Here is an 18,292-nt window from a genome sequence, read left to right as displayed (position 1 = left end):
ATCCCACCCACCGGGCCCCAGCTCTCGGACACCTCCCGGGCTTCACACTCCATCCCAGAGCTCCCCCCACCTTTCCTCGTCCCCGATTCCTCCGCCCCTCCTTCCAGCCACGGTTCAGACGCCCGGGGCGCTCCGCCGGAACGGGCGACGTGCTGGGGGGATGCGCTCCATGAAGGCTCTGCAGAAGGCGCTGAGCAGGGCCGGCAGTCACTGCTGGAGGGGAGACTGGGGTCACCTGAGCCGGAGCCCCCTCCTGGGCGGGGGCGTCCGGCACCACCTCAGTGAGGCCGCGGCGCAGGGCAGGGAGACGCCGCACAGCCACCAGCCGCAGCACCAGGCTCAGTAAGGCTTGCGCGACGGGTAGGGCACCGGCTCCCACTCACTAGCTCCCAAGTCCCGTTCCTCGGGAGCGCAGCTCGTCTTCTTCCCTCTCCTCTCTTCGCTCACTCGCCGGCGATGCCTTTTCCTTTAGATTTGGGGTTCTGGGTCCGCCGCGCTCGGGCAGTAAAATGCCGTCCGCCCGGGAGAGCGTTTGGTCAGGTCGGTCCTCGGGATGGTGCCTGTCCCAGGTGCGTACCTCGCCGGGAACCTGGATGCGCGGCGTGTTTCTCGGTGCACGTGTCTGAGTGCGGGGCTGTGTGCGCACCACCAGCCTCATCCTCCCTCTCCTCCTCCTCGCGGGTATCTTAGGGGGTGCGTGGGGGCGCAACAGCCTCCCTCCCGAGCCCTGCTGCACTGGGGTCTGTCGGGGTGTGGGGGTCTGTCGGGGTGGGGGGGTCTGTCAGTGTGGGGGTCTGTGTCTCGGCGCGTTCTCGGCGTATGATGTGATGCGCGTGTATTATTGGTGCGCAAGTACGTTGGTGCGTGTGTTGTTTGCGTAAGTGTTGGGTGTGTGCATTGCCAGGGCTCCCTAATCTGTGAATAAGGGTGTTTTTCCAGTTGGTTGTTGAATGGGGAAAATCTTTATCATAGTGGCGGGATGGGAGGGGGCATAAAACGCAGATTTCTGAAACTAGAGCCCATCAGATCTGTTATCTGTGCTTCCCTGGCTTACTGATCTATAGGGTTCTCTCCCTCTCCCCTCTGGGGCTCTTATTGTGCCCTAACCCCCAATACCCAGGAACGCTTGGTGGCTGCGCCTCTTTCCTCTGAGACACAGACAGAGGCAGGACAGGAAATACTGCCCTCCCCAGAAGTGAAGGCAGACATGTCCAAGTCGCCCCTGCTCTATTATAGCAGGAGCAGGAAACGGACCATCTCCCCTGTCATTGACATCTACTGATGACTTTCAGAAAGATGTGCACACCGTAATTAAAGTAGCCAGACACATAGCACTACCTCACCGCCCCTGGATTCCCAGCTCTGACCAATATGGTATTATTTATGTGTTTATTATTAATAATTATTATGCTGTACTTTTCCATCAGCCTCTTCTCAAGGAGACATGGGACATATCAACTTTAAAGAATAAGCCCTTTCTCTCCTGATCTACTCCCCCACTCAACTTTCCCCAAATAATTGCCCTGGGAGAAATGACGGTGGGATAGAGCCAAGGCTTAACCTCCTTCACCCGCACACTTTCTGTGGGGTGGGGAGCAAGAGGTGTCCCTGGTCCCTGCCCCTTTCCTTATCCAGTGAGTCAGGTGGATCAGGGTGTTTTTAGAAAGCTTGATCCCCCTGCCTATGGCTGCCTGTGCTCCCAGGGACTCTTGTTAATGGCCTTGGACTGATGCTCCCTTGGGCAGAAGGAGCTGAGAGCACTGAAGGGGGAGGGGTTCTTGTGTTAGGGGAAAAGGGGGAGTAAAGAGAAAATACCATTATTCAGGTTATTGTTGGTTTGTTTTTTAATATTTAGCTTTTTTATTATAAAAGAAAAACAAGATAAATAGAACATCAAGAAAAAAATTAAGTTTCCAATTAATTTTGTGATATATATCCATATATATCCTATCCTATATATGTATACATAAAATTTAACAAAAATAGGGCTTTGGCATTCATATTATTTAGTAACCTATCTTTTCCATTTAAACAGCTTTCAATATCATTGAATATGTGTATATATTGTTATTTTAATGGCTGCCATTTTGCCATTTTAAGATTCCATTGTATGAAGTATCATAATTTAACCAATTTTCAGTTTAGTTACTACATACTCTTGTGCACTTGTTCAATTATTTCTTAGAATAAATTGCTAGAAGAGTTTGCTCTCCAGAGATTGGTATCTCGTATAATCTTCTAGAGTTATTTTTTACATATATCAGTAGTACATGTTAATATTATTTTCCCTTTTTTATGCAAATGGTGTCATACTATATACATTGTTCTACATTTTGCTTTCCCCCCTCAACATTATGTTGTAGATCAATCCATATCTAGGTCAAAGGGTGTGCAATTTTGTTTGTTTGTTTTGGTTTGTTTTGTTAGTCCTTACCTGAGGACATTCTTCCCATCATTTCTTTCAGAGAGTAAAAGGGAGGGAGGGTGGGAGGGGGAGAGGGAGAGGGAGAGGGAGAGGGAGAGGGGGGGGGAGAGAGAGAGAGAGAGAGGTCTATGTGAGAGAGACACATGGATTGCATGAGCCCCAACTGACCAGGGGGCAGGGAGCAAACCCAAACCGAGGTACGTGCCCTTGACGGGAACTGAACTCGAAATCCTTCAGTGCGCAAGCCGATGCTCCAACCACTGAGATACCGACCAGGGCAAGAGTGTACAATTTATTTAAGGCTTGAGACACATTCAGTAAGATGGCATTATTTCCTGTCTTCCTTCAGCTTCGGGCAGAAAGACCTGCCCTCAAAGTGTTCCTGTGTATTTTCCTTCTTGAGCTATTCTTAAGATATCTTTTTCCTCCCTTCCTCTGTCACCACATGGATCCTCACTTCCCTATAGGCACTACGTTTATTGTGACAATTGGATTTCCTCAGAAACAGGAAAGCTTCCCCCTCTCTTAGTATTTCTCCTAGAACAAAATACATATACACATGCCTAGTCTATGCCAAGCTTCTTGATTTTTAATATCGTTTTATTTTTAATGCATTGTTTCAACAGAGAATATATTCACATTCGCATATATCCTATTCAATAGATAACATGCATATGCATATAGTTAACAATTCAAAATGTACAAAAAGATATATAGTGGGAAATATCCCTCCCACCCCTTTTGCCAGCACCTGCTTCATCTAGGGAGAGATAAATCAGTCTTCCAGAAATATTTTGTGCCTGAAAAAGCAAATATATATACTTTTCCCTTTTAAACATAAATAGTACCATACTAAAAATAATGTTTTTAGCTTGCTTCCTTTAATTACTATTACATCATATTAAGTCAATATTTACGCATGCCCTCATTAATTTTTTATTGATTTTAGAGAGGTAAGGGGAGAGAGAGAAAGACATCAATTTGTTGTTCCACTTATTTATGCATTCACTGATTGATTCTTGTATGTGGCCTGAGCTGGGATCAAACCTGCAGCCATGGTGTATCAGAACGACTGAGCTACCTGGCCAGGGCTCTCTTTTTTTTCTTTTTTCTTTTTTAACACTGCACAATAGTCCATGATATAAATACACTATAGTTTACCTATCACCTATCCAGTTCCCTATTAATACACATGTAGGTTGTTTTAGTCTTACCTATCAGCAACAATGCAGTGAATATGTTACTTTGTAGGTATGTGAGTACACCTACAGGATAAATGCTGGACAAACTGTTGGGTCAGAGGGTTTTTAAGGGTCTTAATCTCAAATTGCTGTCATATTTGGAATGATCTGATAAAATAATTCCTCTAAATCTGTTAACATATTAATAACATTTCTTGAAGACGAAGAAATCTTCAGTCTTTTTTTTAAAAATATATATATATATTTTATTGATTTTTTACAGAGAGGAAGGGAGAGAGATAGAGAGTTAGAAATATCGATGAGAGAGAAACATCGATCAGCTGCCTCCTGCACATCCCCCACTGGGGATGTGCTCGCAACCCAGGTACATGCCCTTGTCCGGAATCGAACCTGGGACCTTTCAGTCCACAGGTCGACGCTCTATCCACTGATCCAAACCGGCTTTGGCAAATCTTCAGTCTTTTAACTGAAGATTCCAGTCTATAACCTGGAATCTTTAGTGTTATAAGCCAGCTAGAGAGATAATTTTGGGAACAGAGAACTTCCTACAAGTGTAACTAGGTAATTCTTTTTGAAGACCCACTGTGTGCTAGGGACTTTGCTCAATGCTAGGAAAACAAAAATATATAAAACACAAAGACCTAACAGTGGAACGAGAAATTCCTCTGTCAATAAGATGATATGTTGTGTCATACCAGCAGTATAGCAGCATCTACAGGTTGGGGAAGCCTTTAAAGAGTTAGTAACATTTGATTTGGACCTTGAAGGATGAGCAGGACTATGCAACATGAAGGATAAAGAGGTTATTCCATGCAGAAGTTTTAGCATAAGCAAAGGCCAGGAAGCCTGACAATACCTGGCCCATTTGGGAGCCACCTGGCATAACTGGAGTGAGGGGGCACAGTGAAGAATAGGAAAGGAATGTTGGCAGGTTCTCAAGAGCCTTCAATGCTATACCAAGGAAGAATACCAAGAAGTAATAACTTATTTTGTAGGCAATAGGGAGCTATCCAAGGTTTTCCGTAGTGAAATGACATTTGCGTTTTAGAAAGATGATCATGCATTGTGGAAGATGGGTTGGAAGGCAAGAAGAGAGTATAGTACCGTTAGGAGTTGGTGATAAGGAAGCATGATTTACCGAGCCTCTGCTTCGTGAAAGACAGTTTTTGGAATTTATGGAATGTTATTTTAATGAAGCCTCACATCACCCATGTAAAGCAGACATTACTACCCTTATTTTATAGATGAGGAAGCCAGTTCAGCAGTATTAAATAACCTTACTACCTATATTAAGATCACACAACTATTAAGGTGCAAACTCTGGTTCTTGCTACTATACCATGCTGGCACAAGGGAAGAGAAGAAAAGAGGGTCGATTTGAGACATTATGGAGGTAAATTCATCCAACATTGTTTACCAACTGAACATGGATGCAAGGTATGGGAATTATCCAAATGGTTGCATGTTCCCAGCTTGGCAACTGGAGGAGTGGTAACACTATGAACCCAGATGGAAACACAAGAAGAGCAGCAGAGGTGAAATTACACCAGGTTTGGACATGTTAAGTGTGTGGTTCCTGTGGAACATCTAGTAATGGAAATGTCTAGAAGGCAGCTAGAAATAAAAGTCTAAAGGCCAGGAACAGCAACAACAACAAAAAGCTTGTGAATAACATTTAAGACTTCTCAGGACAGATGTGAAAGTTGACGTTATGGGGATAGATCAGATAGCTCAGGGAGGGGGCCTAGAATGAAGATACCTACTACTTATAAGCCCATGTTCCAGGAGGAGCAAGGATCAGTTCTCAGTTTCCTGCCCTCCTCCCCGTCTCTGCCCCCAAACAGTGATTCGTCAGAGAGTGGCATGCTGTCTCGCTTGGGTGATCTGCTCTTCTACACTATTGCTGAGGGACAGGAACGAATCCCTATCCACAAGTTCACTACTGTAAGTTTCTCTACCTGCTCAGAACCCTAATCCCTTGGGATCTCTTACTGATTTTAGAGAAAGTAAGGGAAAGAGAGAAACATTGATTTTGTTGTTCCACTTATTTAAACCTTCATTGGTTGATTCTTGTATGTGCCCTGATCCGGAATCCAACCCACAATCTTGGCCTATGGGACGATGCTCTAACCAACTGAATTATCTGGCCAAGGCCCTTGGGATCTCTTGAAAGTGGGGAAAAGTACAGGGCAGCTAATAATGGGTTGCTTCATGAGGATGAAGAATAGTAGATGCCTCGGCTGATGAGACAATCCCATCCCTGCCCCAGGATGGGAAGATTAACTCCTCTGACCCAGCCCATCTTCTTGGTTTGGGACTTTGATCCAAGGGGTTCAGAAACCAGCTGCCTTGGTGAAAAAGGGTAGGAAACCCCCATTAGCCTTCAAAGCTATTATGTTTCTTCTTAGTTTGCAAACCCATTTGTTACACAGAATGTAGTAGTTGGGGTTAAGCTAGTTGTTGTCCATTGGGAAAGACTTTTAGGATTGCATTATTGGCCGTGTGGCTGATCTTATTAGCTTCTTCTTTACCCTAAAGGCACTGAAGGCTACTGGACTGCAGACGTCAGATCCCCGGCTCCGGGACTGCATGAGCCAGATGCGCCGCATGGTTCGAGAGTCCAGCAGTGGCGGCCTCTTGGACCGAGATCTCTTCCAAAAGTGAGGGCCCCAGAAACAAGAGCACCGCTCTCAATTGTTCTTGGACATAGATGATAACAGCAGGGAGGGATCTTAGGGATTGGATAGTTCAGCCCCTCATTTTATTTTATTATTACACGAGTTACACATGAGTAAGCACATACTCTGTATAAGAGTTCAAACAATATAGAAATACATTTTCTTCTTTCCCCGTCTCCCCAATCTCAGTTCCATTTCCCAGAAGTAAACATTATTAACAGATGCGTATCTTTTAGATAATGTCCTATGCATTTACATACATATAAGAATATATGTAAATATGCTTATTTAGGATTTTTAAAATATAAAGATGACCTACTATGCATATTATTCGAGTATTTATTTTTCTTGGGCTATCTTTCCACATTATTCCAGCCCCTCATTTTAGAGGCAAAGAAACTCAAGACCCAGAAAGACAATGTGACGTGCCAAAGGTCACACAGTATTGGTCCCAAACCTGATGACCACTCACACCTTTATTCCAAATTTCCACGGCTCCAGAGTGAGTCACAGCTGCATCTCTCCAGCTCCCTAACCCACTCACGTCTGGAATCCAGGTGTGTGAGCAGCAACATTGTGCTCCTGACCCAGGCATTCCGAAAGAAGTTTGTCATTCCTGATTTTGAGGAGTTCACGGGCCATGTGGATCGCATCTTTGAGGATGCCGGAGAGTTCACTGGAGGCAAAGTGAGGGCCCGGGGACTAGGGGAGGGGCAAGGGCTCTGGGCCAGATATACCTTGCTTCTCTGAGATTTCCTGGGGCTGGGAATCCAGTGGATGAGGGGTGAGAAGCAGAACCTCTAAAAATGGAGACAAGGGCTTTATGTATTTCTATACATGCAATTTCTAAAGCAAGTGAGGGGATTTGAAGTTTTTATGGGGACATGTGGCATAAGGACTCAATAGAACTTTGAAAGAGACTTATAGGATAATTGAGCCTAAGAACCAAAAAGGGAAGCTGATCCCAGAATATTCTTCTTTTTACTTTTCATGGACTTTACTGCCTTCTCTATAGGAGTGGAGCTACAGAAAGAGAAGGTCTTCTAGGACTTAAGTCTTGGGTGTCTCTGGAAACAACAGGCAGGAGAGAGCTCTGTTGCCCTAGAGAAAACAGAATTTTAGCCTTTATCTAGAAGATTCTCCTGACCCTGAACCTCAGCAGCTCTATTCCCCTTCTTCACATCCCTATCTCCATTCTGTCCATTTTCTCTACCCACTCATGACCAGGTGGCAGCCTACATCCCTCAGCTGGCCAAGTCAAATCCAGACCTGTGGGGCGTCTCCCTGTGTACTGTGGATGGTCAGCGGTGAGATGCTGGGTGAGAGAGGGGAAGCAGGGCCCGGGTGCAGAACATAGGCCGACCTCTCATGGCAGCTGTCTACCTCCAGGCACTCCGTGGGCCACACAAAGATCCCCTTCTGCCTGCAGTCCTGCGTCAAGCCCCTCACCTATGCCATCTCTGTAAGCACCCTAGGCACTGACTACGTGCACACGTTTGTGGGCAAGGAGCCCAGTGGCCTGCGCTACAACAAGCTCTCCCTCAACGAGGAAGGTGAGCACTGCCAGGGCTCAGACCAGACTCATAAATGCTCCCCTCTTATCCCCACCTCACCCTCTTTTATGTCTCTGCCCTTCCTGATTAGCTCTGTCATTCCATCCTCCCCAGCAAAGAAATCTTTCTAGTCTAGCCTGCAGAGTGGGCAGACTGTAAACAAGGTTTTTTCTCAGTGGCTGATAAGACACTGGGTGGTTTGTATTTCCTCAGGAATCCCCCATAACCCCATGGTCAATGCTGGCGCCATTGTTGTGAGCTCCCTGATCAAGGTCAGTGCCACCCTAGCCTTCTCTAAACCCCATTCCGATATCCCTCGTATCTGTCCAGCTCTCCAGGGAGACTGGTGGGGCTTTGATTCCTTTGAGGATCCCCAGGAGGCCGTGAGGGCACATATGAGGATGTTAGTAAAAGGAACTTTACCCCTGCCCCCACCCACGAGTCAGGAACCCAGAGCTTCCTGGCCCTTAGAGAAGTGAGCAGGTCCTGACCCCTGCCTAGGACCAAGGGCCAAATGCCAGACACAGGGGGAGGACAACACTATTAGGTGCTGATTGGCCACTTCTGGGTGAGGGACACACAGAAGGAAGGGTGAATGGCCAGGCCAGGGTAGCTATTCACGTCACCTGGAACTATGAGTTGGCCTTGAGCAAAGGTGTCAGGCTGGCTTGTCAGCTGTAGGTCTCCCAGGGCTTGAGTAACAACCTGAGAGTAATGTGGGCAGCAATGCTCTGGAGCCAATCACAGTTCCTCCTGGGGAAGGTGGTGTTAGGAGCCCTTCCTCCAGGGACTTAGGTGTCAGAGTTCCTGTGATGTTGACACTGTAGTTGGCATGTGCGGGAAGTAATGAGGGTGGGAGGAGACCAGGCTCCCTCGAGAGCTGGGCAGAGGCTCTGGGACAGCTCTATCTACAGCTCTGTATCTGGGGCCTGCCTCATTCCATTCCCATCGAAGCAGACCCTATTGGACTTGATTTTCAGCTAAAATCTTTAGCTTTATTTCAATTATCAACATAATTGATAAACTTGAATATTATAATATATGCAACACACACCCTCATCCCATTCCTGTCACTCCAGTCTTGGAGATGGCTATGGGAGTCCGGGAAAGGACAGAGTGAGGATCCAGCGTGGGGTGTAAGGAATGGGGATGGGATTGGAATAGGGGTGGGGTTTGGGACAGGATTGGAACCAGGAAAATGAAAGTGGGAGTGTGTGATGAGGGGCAGAATTGAGAATGGAAGTGAGAGTGAGGCTCGTAGATGGGGTGAGGTTATTTGTATGCATTACTTGATAAAATCTTAGCAATTTTGTTTTTAAGGTCACTAACTATACATGAATACTAAAAAGTCTTAGCTGTTTATTGGTGTGTTTTTTTAATAAAAAAGAAAAAAAAAGGTGATTGTAAAATGTAACACATTCCCAGAAGCAAACTAGTCTAACACTTTAACTGGGTCCTTCTGATCCTCCTCTGTCATCTTCCTAGGTTTGGAACACTGATATCTCTCTGCCCTTCTCTCTCTCTCTCTGCAGATGGACTGTAACAAAGCAGAGAAGTTTGATTTTGTAAGTTTCCTTGCTACTCAGCCCCTGGCTGCTTTTCTCCGTGGCATGTTGTCCTCTCCAGCTGCCCCAGTGCCTGGCTCTAACCCTTTGGTAGTGCACCAGCCCATACTAGAAGCCTTATTTCCAGAACTGTGGGGATCTGCTGGCCTCAGAGAAGAAAGGCACCTGAAGTTCTTGTTGGGAAAAAGACTGAGGAGTTCAGAGAGTTAGTAGGGTCCTCACTCATGTGGTGCCTCCCATGCCTCTTTTTCTCTTCTAGGTATTGCAATATCTGAACAAAATGGCTGGAAATGAATTCGTGGGTTTCAGCAATGCCACGTAAGTCCTTGTTCACAGGATTGGCTGAATACATTGTGTGTGTGTGTGTGTGTGTGTGTGTGTGTGTGTGTGTGTAAATGAGAGAGAGAGAGAGAGAGAGAGAATATGAGAATAGAATAGAACCATAGGAGGAAGAAATCCCAAGGGAACTCTGGCCTCCCAGCTTTCTCTGAGCCCCTTCATTGGCATTTATCTACACTAATAAAAGAGAAAAATGGTAATTGGCGTACTACGATACCCTTTTCATTGGCTAATCAGGGCTATATGCAAATTAACTGCCAATCTTAGTTAACTGCCAACAAGATGGTGGTTAATTTGCATATGTAGGCACAATGCAGGGAGGCGAAAGGGAAAGCAGGAAGAAGCCCCCTGCCACTGACAGTGATTGGAAACCCAGGGGGGAGCTAAGAGCTGGGGGGCAGGGCAAAGGCGGCCCTGGGGCCGCCTTTGCCCTGCCCCCCAGCCATGATCGGAGAATCAGGTGCCTTTGCCGCCCTGGCCAGTGATAGCAGGAAGTAGGGGTGGAGCCAGCGATGGGAGCTGGGCACGGTAGAAGCTGGCAGTCCCAGGAGCTAGGGGTCCCTTGCCTGGGCCTAAAGCGGAGCCCACGATCATGGGCCCGCTGCAGCTGTGGGTCCCCGCTGCCCGGGCCGGATGCCTCAGCCAGAGGTGTCCTGCAGGGGCAGGGGCGGAGCCCGCATGATCGCAGCGCCCCCCGCTGCCACTGCAGGTCCCCACTGCCCGGGCCGGACGCCTAGGCCAGAGGCGTCAGGCCTGGGCAAGGGGCCGATCCTGCGATTGGAGGGTGATGGGGGTCAACGCCTGAGGGCTCCCAGTATGTGAGAGGGGGCAGGCTGGGCTGAGGGACACTCCCCCCGCCCACACACACCCAGTGCACGAATTTTGTGCACCGGGCCCCTAGTTTATTTTATAAAAGAACTTGCTCTATTTCTATTTAGTACTTAATGGACGAGGTGATGTAAGGATTTCTTGCCAAGCCTCTCAAAGCCATGTTTTTCTAGACCAGATGACTAAACAATTTGGGGTTTTGTTTTTCACACTTTATAATAAAGCTCTGCCCGGTGTTTGCTGGGGTCCCGGAGTTTCGCAGTATTACTGAGAATTTATAAAGGGGTTGATTTAATTTAACATGTGCAATGTAGTTGTCTCTCTCAGGGAAGGTATTTTTCCCCCTTCTCCTCACACCCACCCCTCAAACATCAAGTACTAAATTGGGTGTTTGCTTCAGATTCCAGTCAGAGAAGGAAACGGGGGATCGGAATTATGCCATCGGCTATTATCTAAAGGAAAAGAAGGTAATCGGGAGAGGCCGGGAGAGCAAGTCCCGGGGAATTCTGTGGCTGGGGAAGGGCAGTTCGGGCTGGGGACTTGGGCTGAGATCCTGGCCGTGTGAAAAGACTACGGATGGCCTGAGAGATGCTCTCCCCTCCCCTCTTCTTCCTTGCAGTGCTTCCCTAAGGGGGTGGACATGATGGCTGCCCTGGATCTCTACTTCCAGGTAAACACTGCTGCTCAGCTCAGGGTCAAGGGAACAGGACAGGCTGTACTTCCTGCTCTGACCCAAAGGGACGCTCCTCCGGAAACACCAGGGGAACTTGTAGAAAGATCAGGATGCCAAGAACGTCGCTCTGCAACCAAGAGTGTTCAGGTCCACACCACACCCTCACCTCTGCCCTGTCTCCATAGCTGTGCTCCGTGGAGGTAACCTGTGAATCAGGCAGTGTCATGGCAGCCACCCTGGCCAATGGTGGGATCTGCCCCATCACAGGAGAGAGCGTGCTGAGCGCTGAAGCCGTGCGCAACACCCTCAGCCTCATGCACTCCTGCGGCATGTATGACTTCTCAGGCCAGTTTGCCTTCCATGTAAGTGCTTCTGGCCCTTCCATCCATTTGCCACAAGCCCGTAGCCAGGCAGAGAGGACATTGAGTCTCTGAAGGTGGAGAGGTGGAAGCTTGTACCTGGCTCCCATTCACTAACTTCCAGCCAGGCAATTAGGCTGAGAATCCTTAGGGGTTTGCCAAACACATAAAGTCCCTCAAACACAAACACATGATGTTGTGACCAATCTTCTGTGGCCCTTCACATGGCTGGTGCTTCTCTAGACTTCAGGTTAGATGTCGCCTCCAGAGAGAGGCTTTTCTGACCACTTTTATCCTCAGGTGGTGCCTCTCCCACTTCTCTATCACATCTTCCTACTTTTCTTCTGTGTGATCATAAGCTGTGATTATTTTTGTCTATTTGTCTACCTGTTTACTGTCTATCTCCTATCATCAGAGTGAGAGGTTTTGTCCTAGTTCTAGCATCAGTCACGGAGTAGGTACCCAATAAATATTTCCTTACTGAAGCCATGAATTTAAGGGGGGGGGGGGGGACAGGAGTAGGAAAAGCTAATTAACAAGCCAAAAGGTTGAGGTGGGTGTGGCCTTGCCCACATAGTCATTTGGGATAAACTATTAACCCAGACTTGGGACACCTCTAGCTCATCCTCAGTTTCAATTTTGTCCCCAAGGTGGGCCTGCCAGCCAAGTCAGCGGTGTCAGGAGCCATCCTCCTGGTGGTTCCCAATGTCATGGGAATGATGTGTCTCTCACCTCCTCTGGACAAGCTGGGGAACAGCCACAGGGGCATCAGTTTCTGCCAGGTAAGTTACTTTGCACGTAATACCCAATATTCTCGAATGAGTAACTAAAGCAATTTTTAGCTCCTACTAAGAGCGAGGAGTAAATAATCTCTCTGGCTTACAATTTTAGAAGTTGGTGTCTCTCTTCAATTTCCACAACTATGACAACCTGAGACACTGTGCGCGAAAGTTAGACCCGCGGCGTGAAGGGGGAGAAGTAAGGGTAAGGAAGACCCCAGGCGGCGTCTAATATTTCAGAATACCCTTGGCTAAGCATCCGGGGAGGAGCGTCATGGGGTGGAGCTGGGCATGGGTGGGCTCAAAGTCACAGTTAATCTCAAGTGGGTATGATCTGTTTTCCAGAACAAGACTGTGGTAAACCTGTTATTTGCTGCCTATAGTGGAGATGTCTCAGCTCTTCGAAGGTACCTCTGTGACCAAATAAGCACAATAAAATACTCCCGGTCAGAGATCTCATAAGGAGTTATCATAGCAAAATAGTTAAGTGCTTCAGCTTTAGAATCAGATACAATGGACACACAGTGCACTGAAATGAAAATTTTTTCAAAGTACAGTGCCTACTATGTGATAAGACCTTAATTAGTGGTAGCCACTGTTAGGATTAACCTGGGTGTTAAGAGCAGAGGTGGTAGGTAAGGATTACAACATCGGCAAATATGTACTGGGTAGCTACCACAGATAAACAGTGATGTTTCTGGAACCATCACACTCCCATTTCTCTGACGTGGGAGTAACAGTCTCATCCGGGTAGAGAACACACTGTGCGAGGCCTACGATTTTGGCATAAGCTCTGGGACCTATCCAGTCTGACCCCACTTCAGAAAGGACATGAGTGATTCTAAGCTGATATGAGTTACTCCAGCTGCTTTCCACTACCCTCAGGTTTGCCTTGTCAGCCATGGACATGGAACAGAAAGACTATGACTCCCGCACAGCCCTGCACGTTGCTGCAGCTGAAGGTATCTGAAGGTTAAATAAGAGGTTAAATAAGTAGATCGGAAGACCCTTTCTTTTCTACCAAGAGTACCCCCCACCCAACTGGGTGCGCCCTCAGGGTGGTTTTGTCCAGACACCCTTCAGTTTGCAGGCTATTATTGGGTACTGCAGGGAACAAAATGGGAAGAGGCCTTTCCCCCTCCTTTATTGGTTCAGAACTCCAGCTGCCAAGGGTCTGCACCATTGTTGTCACCAAAAGGTTCAGGATCTGTACCCTCTCATTTTCCTTCTGCCCGTATTCCTAGGACACATTGAAGTTGTTAAATTTCTGATTGAGGCTTGCAAAGTGAATCCTTTTGTCAAGGACAGGTGAGTAGGATTAAGCTAAAAGGGGGTGTGGGTAGCCACCACTGTTATCTATAGAACCAGGGCACTCTCTCTGTCTTCTTTGTTCCTCTCAGGTGGGGCAACATTCCCCTGGACGATGCTGTGCAGTTCAATCACCTGGAGGTAGTGAAACTGCTTCAAGATTACCAGGACTCCTACACACCATATGAGAACCAGGCTGAAGTGGCAGCTGAGGCTCTGTCTAAAGAGAACTTAGAGAGCATGGTGTGAGCATGGAGCACACATGGTCCCTGCTCAAGAAAAATCATGAACTGGCCACACATTTAACCCATAACCACCAAACATGCTATGGAGAGCTGCACTCCTTCAGTGCAGACCAAGACAGGCCAGTGCTTTCTGTGAGAGGCAAAATACCCCATTTCCCTTGGCAGAGTATAGAGAAGTGCCTAGGTGGATACCTGCAGTAGAGCTATCCACGGAGACTGTGGGCTTCTTCAAGGTATAGCCTAATTGCCTAGCCCACTCAAAATCTTCCCAGGTCTTCACCCAGGTCCCCTCTTCCTCTCCCTGAAGAAACCATCATGAGAGAGAAAGAGAGAGACACTTGGGTGAAGGGGCTCTAGCCACCACGCACATGTCTATATAGAGCTATGCACCTGGTTTTAGTTGTCTGGAGAGATCTGTCCCCCTTGGCAAGGAAACAGAAATTTTATAGACAGAGAAAGTATTTTGTGCTTAAATAAACTTTAATTACACAAATGATTATTTTTACTAAACCCAGTCCTCTTTCTCCCCTGGAGGTATTCAGTTGCATCACCATCATAAAGACAGAATAAGATGGAGCCACAGGGTCAAACAGAAATAATGTATTCACATAGATGCTCATCCCACCAGGTTTTCCTCAACCCCTAATACTGCTTTAGGTTAAGTGTATTCTGCTGCCAAGGTTGCAGTGGGAGGGAAAGGGTTTGGATCTGAGCAGGCCCCAAAATGTGCAAGCCCTCAGGTCTCTCTCCCTCTGGAAGTTCCAACTGTAGCAGAAATGAGGATGGAACTTCTCAAGAATAAAGTTTCCAGCACAAATGCCCTTGATATCCCCCCAGGGTCTCTCTCCCTTTGGTGGTGGTTGTAACTGGCCCGTGAGTACAAGGGGTTGTCCAGGTGTCGGAGGTATGCAGGTTAAGGCAGATGGACTCACGGTGAGGGTAGCTGCAGGTGTGTGGGGCCGAGAGTCCAGCTTTGAGGTACTGAGGAAGGAGGGCTCTGTTCTCACTCAGACAGACAGTAAAGCACTTCCCGAGGGAGCCGGAGCCCGGGCTCCGTATGTGCTTCAGAGAAGGGGCCACGTCACCGAACCACTCCTCCAGCCAGAGGCAGGAAGGCTTTCCTGTGGAGAGACTCAGTAGAACACCGAGAACAGACAGAAGTTACACATGGGTAAAGGGAGAGAAAGGCATCATAGTGGTGAATACATCCAAACAACGCTGAGAGGTAAGACCCCAGGACTGAATACAGTCTGAGAAGGGCCTGGGCACAGGAAGACGGAGGGACCAAGGCAGCGAGTCAGGGAAGACACTCATGGTAGCCTAGGAAAACTGGCAGTAGCCTAGCTCCCACAGGGGAGAGGGAAGTGACTGCGACGCTGCACAGAGGACCGGAACTGTGGGAGCTAGAGGCTGCTGGAGGCAACGTTAAAAGGCTTCAGACACTCTCAGGAGGACGCTGGCCCAGCGTGTGACCAGGAACTCCAGGGATGGATGTCCTAGAGGCCCTTGGGCACCTCAAGCCCCGAATGGGTCAGCAATTCTCCATCCCAAAGGGCAAAGGCAGGTACCACTGGGCCCTGGAAATCTGTCCGCAGCGTGTGGACCACAGCCACCCGGCTCACATCCACCAAGCTCAGCCTCTGGGCCTCGTACTCCAGCAGCAGCCCCACCGTCTCTGGATGCCCGATGCCCTCAATAGGGGCTTTCTCGTTGGCCAGCATGGTGTGCCACTTGCGCTGGGCATAGGCGAACACCCAGGAACGGGCATCCACTCCGATGCAGCTGTCCCGAGAAATGTCCACATCGGCCACCCCGACCCGGAACTGCTGGGAGCGCTTCACCGTCACCTCCCAGTAGTGCCGGCCACTGGTGACCGCGGTGTCTGCCAGCACCACCGCCCACTCCCGGAAGCGCTCCGCGTTCAGGGCCAGCTGGGTGGGCTCCAACCCCACCATGCCGTACTTGACGCCTGTGTCACCTTTGAAGAGTGCCAGGCTGCTGTGGGCGGTTTTCTCTTCCAGTTTGAAACTGACGCCTGCGGGCAGAGCAAAGACACTGGGTGATGGCAGGGGCTCCCACCCTGGAACTAGAGCTGCAGACACGGAGACGCTCGGAAGCAGGCCGGCATGAGGTCACGGAGAGGCAGGGAGGTCAGCGTGCGAGCGGGCCAGGGAGCGGGGTGCTTTACATAGGCAGCCCCCGAGCCAAAAAGCTCGGGCTGGCAAAGCCCTAGGTTTTAAAGAACCCAGACAGTGTCCTAGGTTTGGAATCCGCAACACCAGCGCAGGTGGGGCGTGGACAAGCTCTGGGAGTAAGAGACGGAAACCGTTTTGAGGTAAAAGAGAGTAAAAGGAGGTAACCCTACCTCTGCGGGCTTCTGCGGCAGCAGCCCCCAATCGTTTGGCTCCCCAGCGGCAGAGGCAAGGCGAACGTGCAAAGGGCAGCGCCATCTTGCGCCCCGGAAGAACAAGGTACAACTCCCGACCTGGGCCCCTCCCTCGGCCCGCCTGCTTCCGCTCGCACTCGGGGCGCGAGAAGCTGTCGCGCGAAGCTGTCGCGCAGGGTGATGACGTAAGAGAGCCAGCGCCCCGGATGGAGCCGCCATTTTAGTGAGCCAGCGGCGGTGGATACAGCGTATTGGTTTTTTATGTGGGAAGGAGTGCTGCTCACGTTTTAACTGAATAGGGACGAGATGATATAGCAAGATGGTTACAAGTGATTGTAACATGAAACAGTAACTGGACTCGAACCCGGCTCCGCTGTATGGCTTTAGACAAATCACTTCTCCGAGCTCTAGTGTTCTCACTTTTTTAATAAAAATATCCAACCGACAGAGCCAGCGCTGGCCCACGGCCCGGGCGCCATGAGCGGCCTCTTCGGGCGCGCCGCGCTGAGGGAGCTGTTGTGCGGCCCGCGGGCCCGGGGCCCCGGCCTGCCCGTGCGCCCCAGCTCCGGGGAGCCCTCCCGGGCCCGGGAGCGGACCCTGGTGACGGTGAAGCCAGACGGGGTGCGGCGACGGCTGGTGGGCGAGGTGATCCGGCGCTTTGAGAGGCGGGGCTTCCGGCTGGTGGGGATGAAGATGCTCCAGGCGCCGGAGAGCGTGCTGGCCCAGCACTACGAGCGCCATCGCGAGGAGCCCTTCTACGCGGCCCTCCTCAGCCACATGCGCTCGGGCCCCGTGGTGGCCATGGTCTGGGAAGGCCCCAGCGTGGTCCGCGCCTCCAGGGCCATGGTCGGGCTCACCGACGCGGCCGAGGCTGCCCCCGGCACCATCCGAGGAGACTTCAGCCTCCACATCAGAAGGAACGTCGTCCACGCCAGCGACTCGGCGGAGGGGGCCCGGAGGGAGATCCAGCTGTGGTTCCGGAGCAGCGAGCTGGTGGACTGGGCGGACGAGGGCCACCGCAGCAGCCTCGACCCGGCCTGAGCCGCGGCTGCCCCGCCTCCGCCCGGACCGCGAGGACTCGCGCCCACCCCTGCCCGCCTCCCCCATCCCGCCTCCCCGCGCCCCTCCTGCTCAGCCCAGAGCAGTTGGGCCAACCCTATGTGCCCTTTGGTACCTGAACCACCGAGAGCTGGGACCAAAGCCTTTCCGAGCCAACAGGCCAGACCGATGTTGGAGCCTCCCCCAAAGTGGGTGGTTTAACCCCCCCCCCCCAAGGGGAGGCATTAAACCTCACTGTGCTGTGAACAACAGCAAGGCGTCTGGCTAACAGACCTGCGGAAAAATGAAATGAGAGAGCAGCTTAGAAGACAGCTTGACAGGCAGCAGCCCGCGGGTACGCGGCAGTTGTTTTAATTAATATTAAACACATAAATACTGCAAATGTTGGTTTTGTATTTTCAGAGTTGGGAACGGAGGGTTTGACTCAATATTTTTTCCCAACTTAACCAGAAACATCACTATTTTGTTTGTTTTTATTAATCCTCACCCGAGGATATTTTTTCCATTGATGTTTTTAGAGAGTGGAAGGGAAGCAGGGAGGGGGGAGAGAGAGAGGAACACATGGATTGGTTGCCTCTCGGCCTGCACCCCAGGCCCGTGCCCTTGATGGGGAATTGTGGAGGCCCGCTGAGTCACACCAGCCAGTGTGGGGCTTTCCGTCTGCTTCAATGCAGTGTCCACACTGCAGTCAGAGTGATAATTTTTCAATGTTTTATTGATTTCAGAAAGAGAAAGGGAGGAGAGAGAGAAACATCAGTGATGACAGAATCATTGATCGGCTGCCTCCTGCACGCCCCCTACTGGGGATTGAGCCCTCAACCCAGGCATGTGCCCCTGACCAAAATCGAACCCGGGACCCTTCAGGCCGATGCTCTATCCACTGAGCCAAACCA

At 49.7% G+C, this 18,292-nt stretch overlaps 3 protein-coding genes across 6 annotated transcripts; 2 read left to right on the top strand and 1 right to left on the bottom strand.

The window, feature by feature from the left end:
• Positions 1 to 14,453, top strand: GLS2 (glutaminase 2). 4 transcript variants are annotated; one of them, XM_059683276.1, is made up of 18 exons: positions 1 to 342; positions 5,472 to 5,571; positions 6,166 to 6,287; positions 6,863 to 6,992; positions 7,533 to 7,612; positions 7,695 to 7,858; positions 8,072 to 8,130; positions 9,391 to 9,423; positions 9,683 to 9,741; positions 10,991 to 11,057; positions 11,210 to 11,260; positions 11,449 to 11,625; positions 12,273 to 12,404; positions 12,514 to 12,606; positions 12,747 to 12,808; positions 13,287 to 13,363; positions 13,646 to 13,709; positions 13,802 to 14,453. In XM_059683276.1, exons 1-18 carry the CDS (start codon positions 161 to 163, stop codon positions 13,956 to 13,958), a joined length of 1,809 nt encoding a protein of 602 aa, XP_059539259.1. In that variant the 5' UTR covers positions 1 to 160; the 3' UTR covers positions 13,959 to 14,453. The 4 variants fall into 4 exon arrangements, with proteins under 4 accessions (XP_059539259.1, XP_059539261.1, XP_059539260.1 ...); XM_059683278.1 differs by having other exon boundaries at positions 219 to 360; XM_059683277.1 differs by lacking the exon at positions 1 to 342 and adding an exon at positions 370 to 569.
• On the bottom strand, positions 13,540 to 16,450 carry SPRYD4 (SPRY domain containing 4). Its single transcript, XM_059683280.1, has 2 exons — positions 16,320 to 16,450; positions 13,540 to 15,989 (listed from the first exon to the last, which is right to left on the bottom strand). Exons 1-2 carry the CDS (start codon positions 16,402 to 16,404, stop codon positions 15,451 to 15,453), a joined length of 624 nt encoding a protein of 207 aa, XP_059539263.1. The 5' UTR covers positions 16,405 to 16,450; the 3' UTR covers positions 13,540 to 15,450.
• A 367-nt stretch (positions 16,451 to 16,817) lies between these two features.
• On the top strand, positions 16,818 to 17,381 carry LOC132227773 (nucleoside diphosphate kinase, mitochondrial-like). The gene has a single exon (XM_059683281.1). It carries the CDS (start codon positions 16,818 to 16,820, stop codon positions 17,379 to 17,381), a length of 564 nt encoding a protein of 187 aa, XP_059539264.1.
• The last annotated feature ends 911 nt before the right edge of the window (positions 17,382 to 18,292 follow it).

The sequence above is a fragment of the Myotis daubentonii genome, chromosome 2 (genome assembly GCF_963259705.1).
Source record: "Myotis daubentonii chromosome 2, mMyoDau2.1, whole genome shotgun sequence".
In the NCBI taxonomy this organism is placed as follows: Eukaryota; Metazoa; Chordata; class Mammalia; order Chiroptera; family Vespertilionidae; genus Myotis; species Myotis daubentonii.
Note: the sequence above shows the minus strand (reverse complement) of the source record. Positions and strands in the feature narration are given on the sequence as shown.

Coding starts and splice junctions, on each gene's coding strand:
- GLS2 (XM_059683276.1), top strand. CDS start 161: ATGCGCTCCATGAAGGCTCTGCAGAAGGCGCTGAGCAGGGCCGGCAGT. Junction 9,424..9,682: donor AAGCAGAGAAGTTTGATTTT/GTAAGTTTCCTT, acceptor TTTCTCTTCTAG/GTATTGCAATATCTGAACAA. Junction 11,058..11,209: donor ATTATCTAAAGGAAAAGAAG/GTAATCGGGAGA, acceptor TCTTCCTTGCAG/TGCTTCCCTAAGGGGGTGGA.
- SPRYD4 (XM_059683280.1), bottom strand. CDS start 16,404: ATGGCGCTGCCCTTTGCACGTTCGCCTTGCCTCTGCCGCTGGGGAGCC. Junction 15,990..16,319: donor TGCCGCAGAAGCCCGCAGAG/GTAGGGTTACCT, acceptor CTCTGCCCGCAG/GCGTCAGTTTCAAACTGGAA.
- LOC132227773 (XM_059683281.1), top strand. CDS start 16,818: ATGAGCGGCCTCTTCGGGCGCGCCGCGCTGAGGGAGCTGTTGTGCGGC.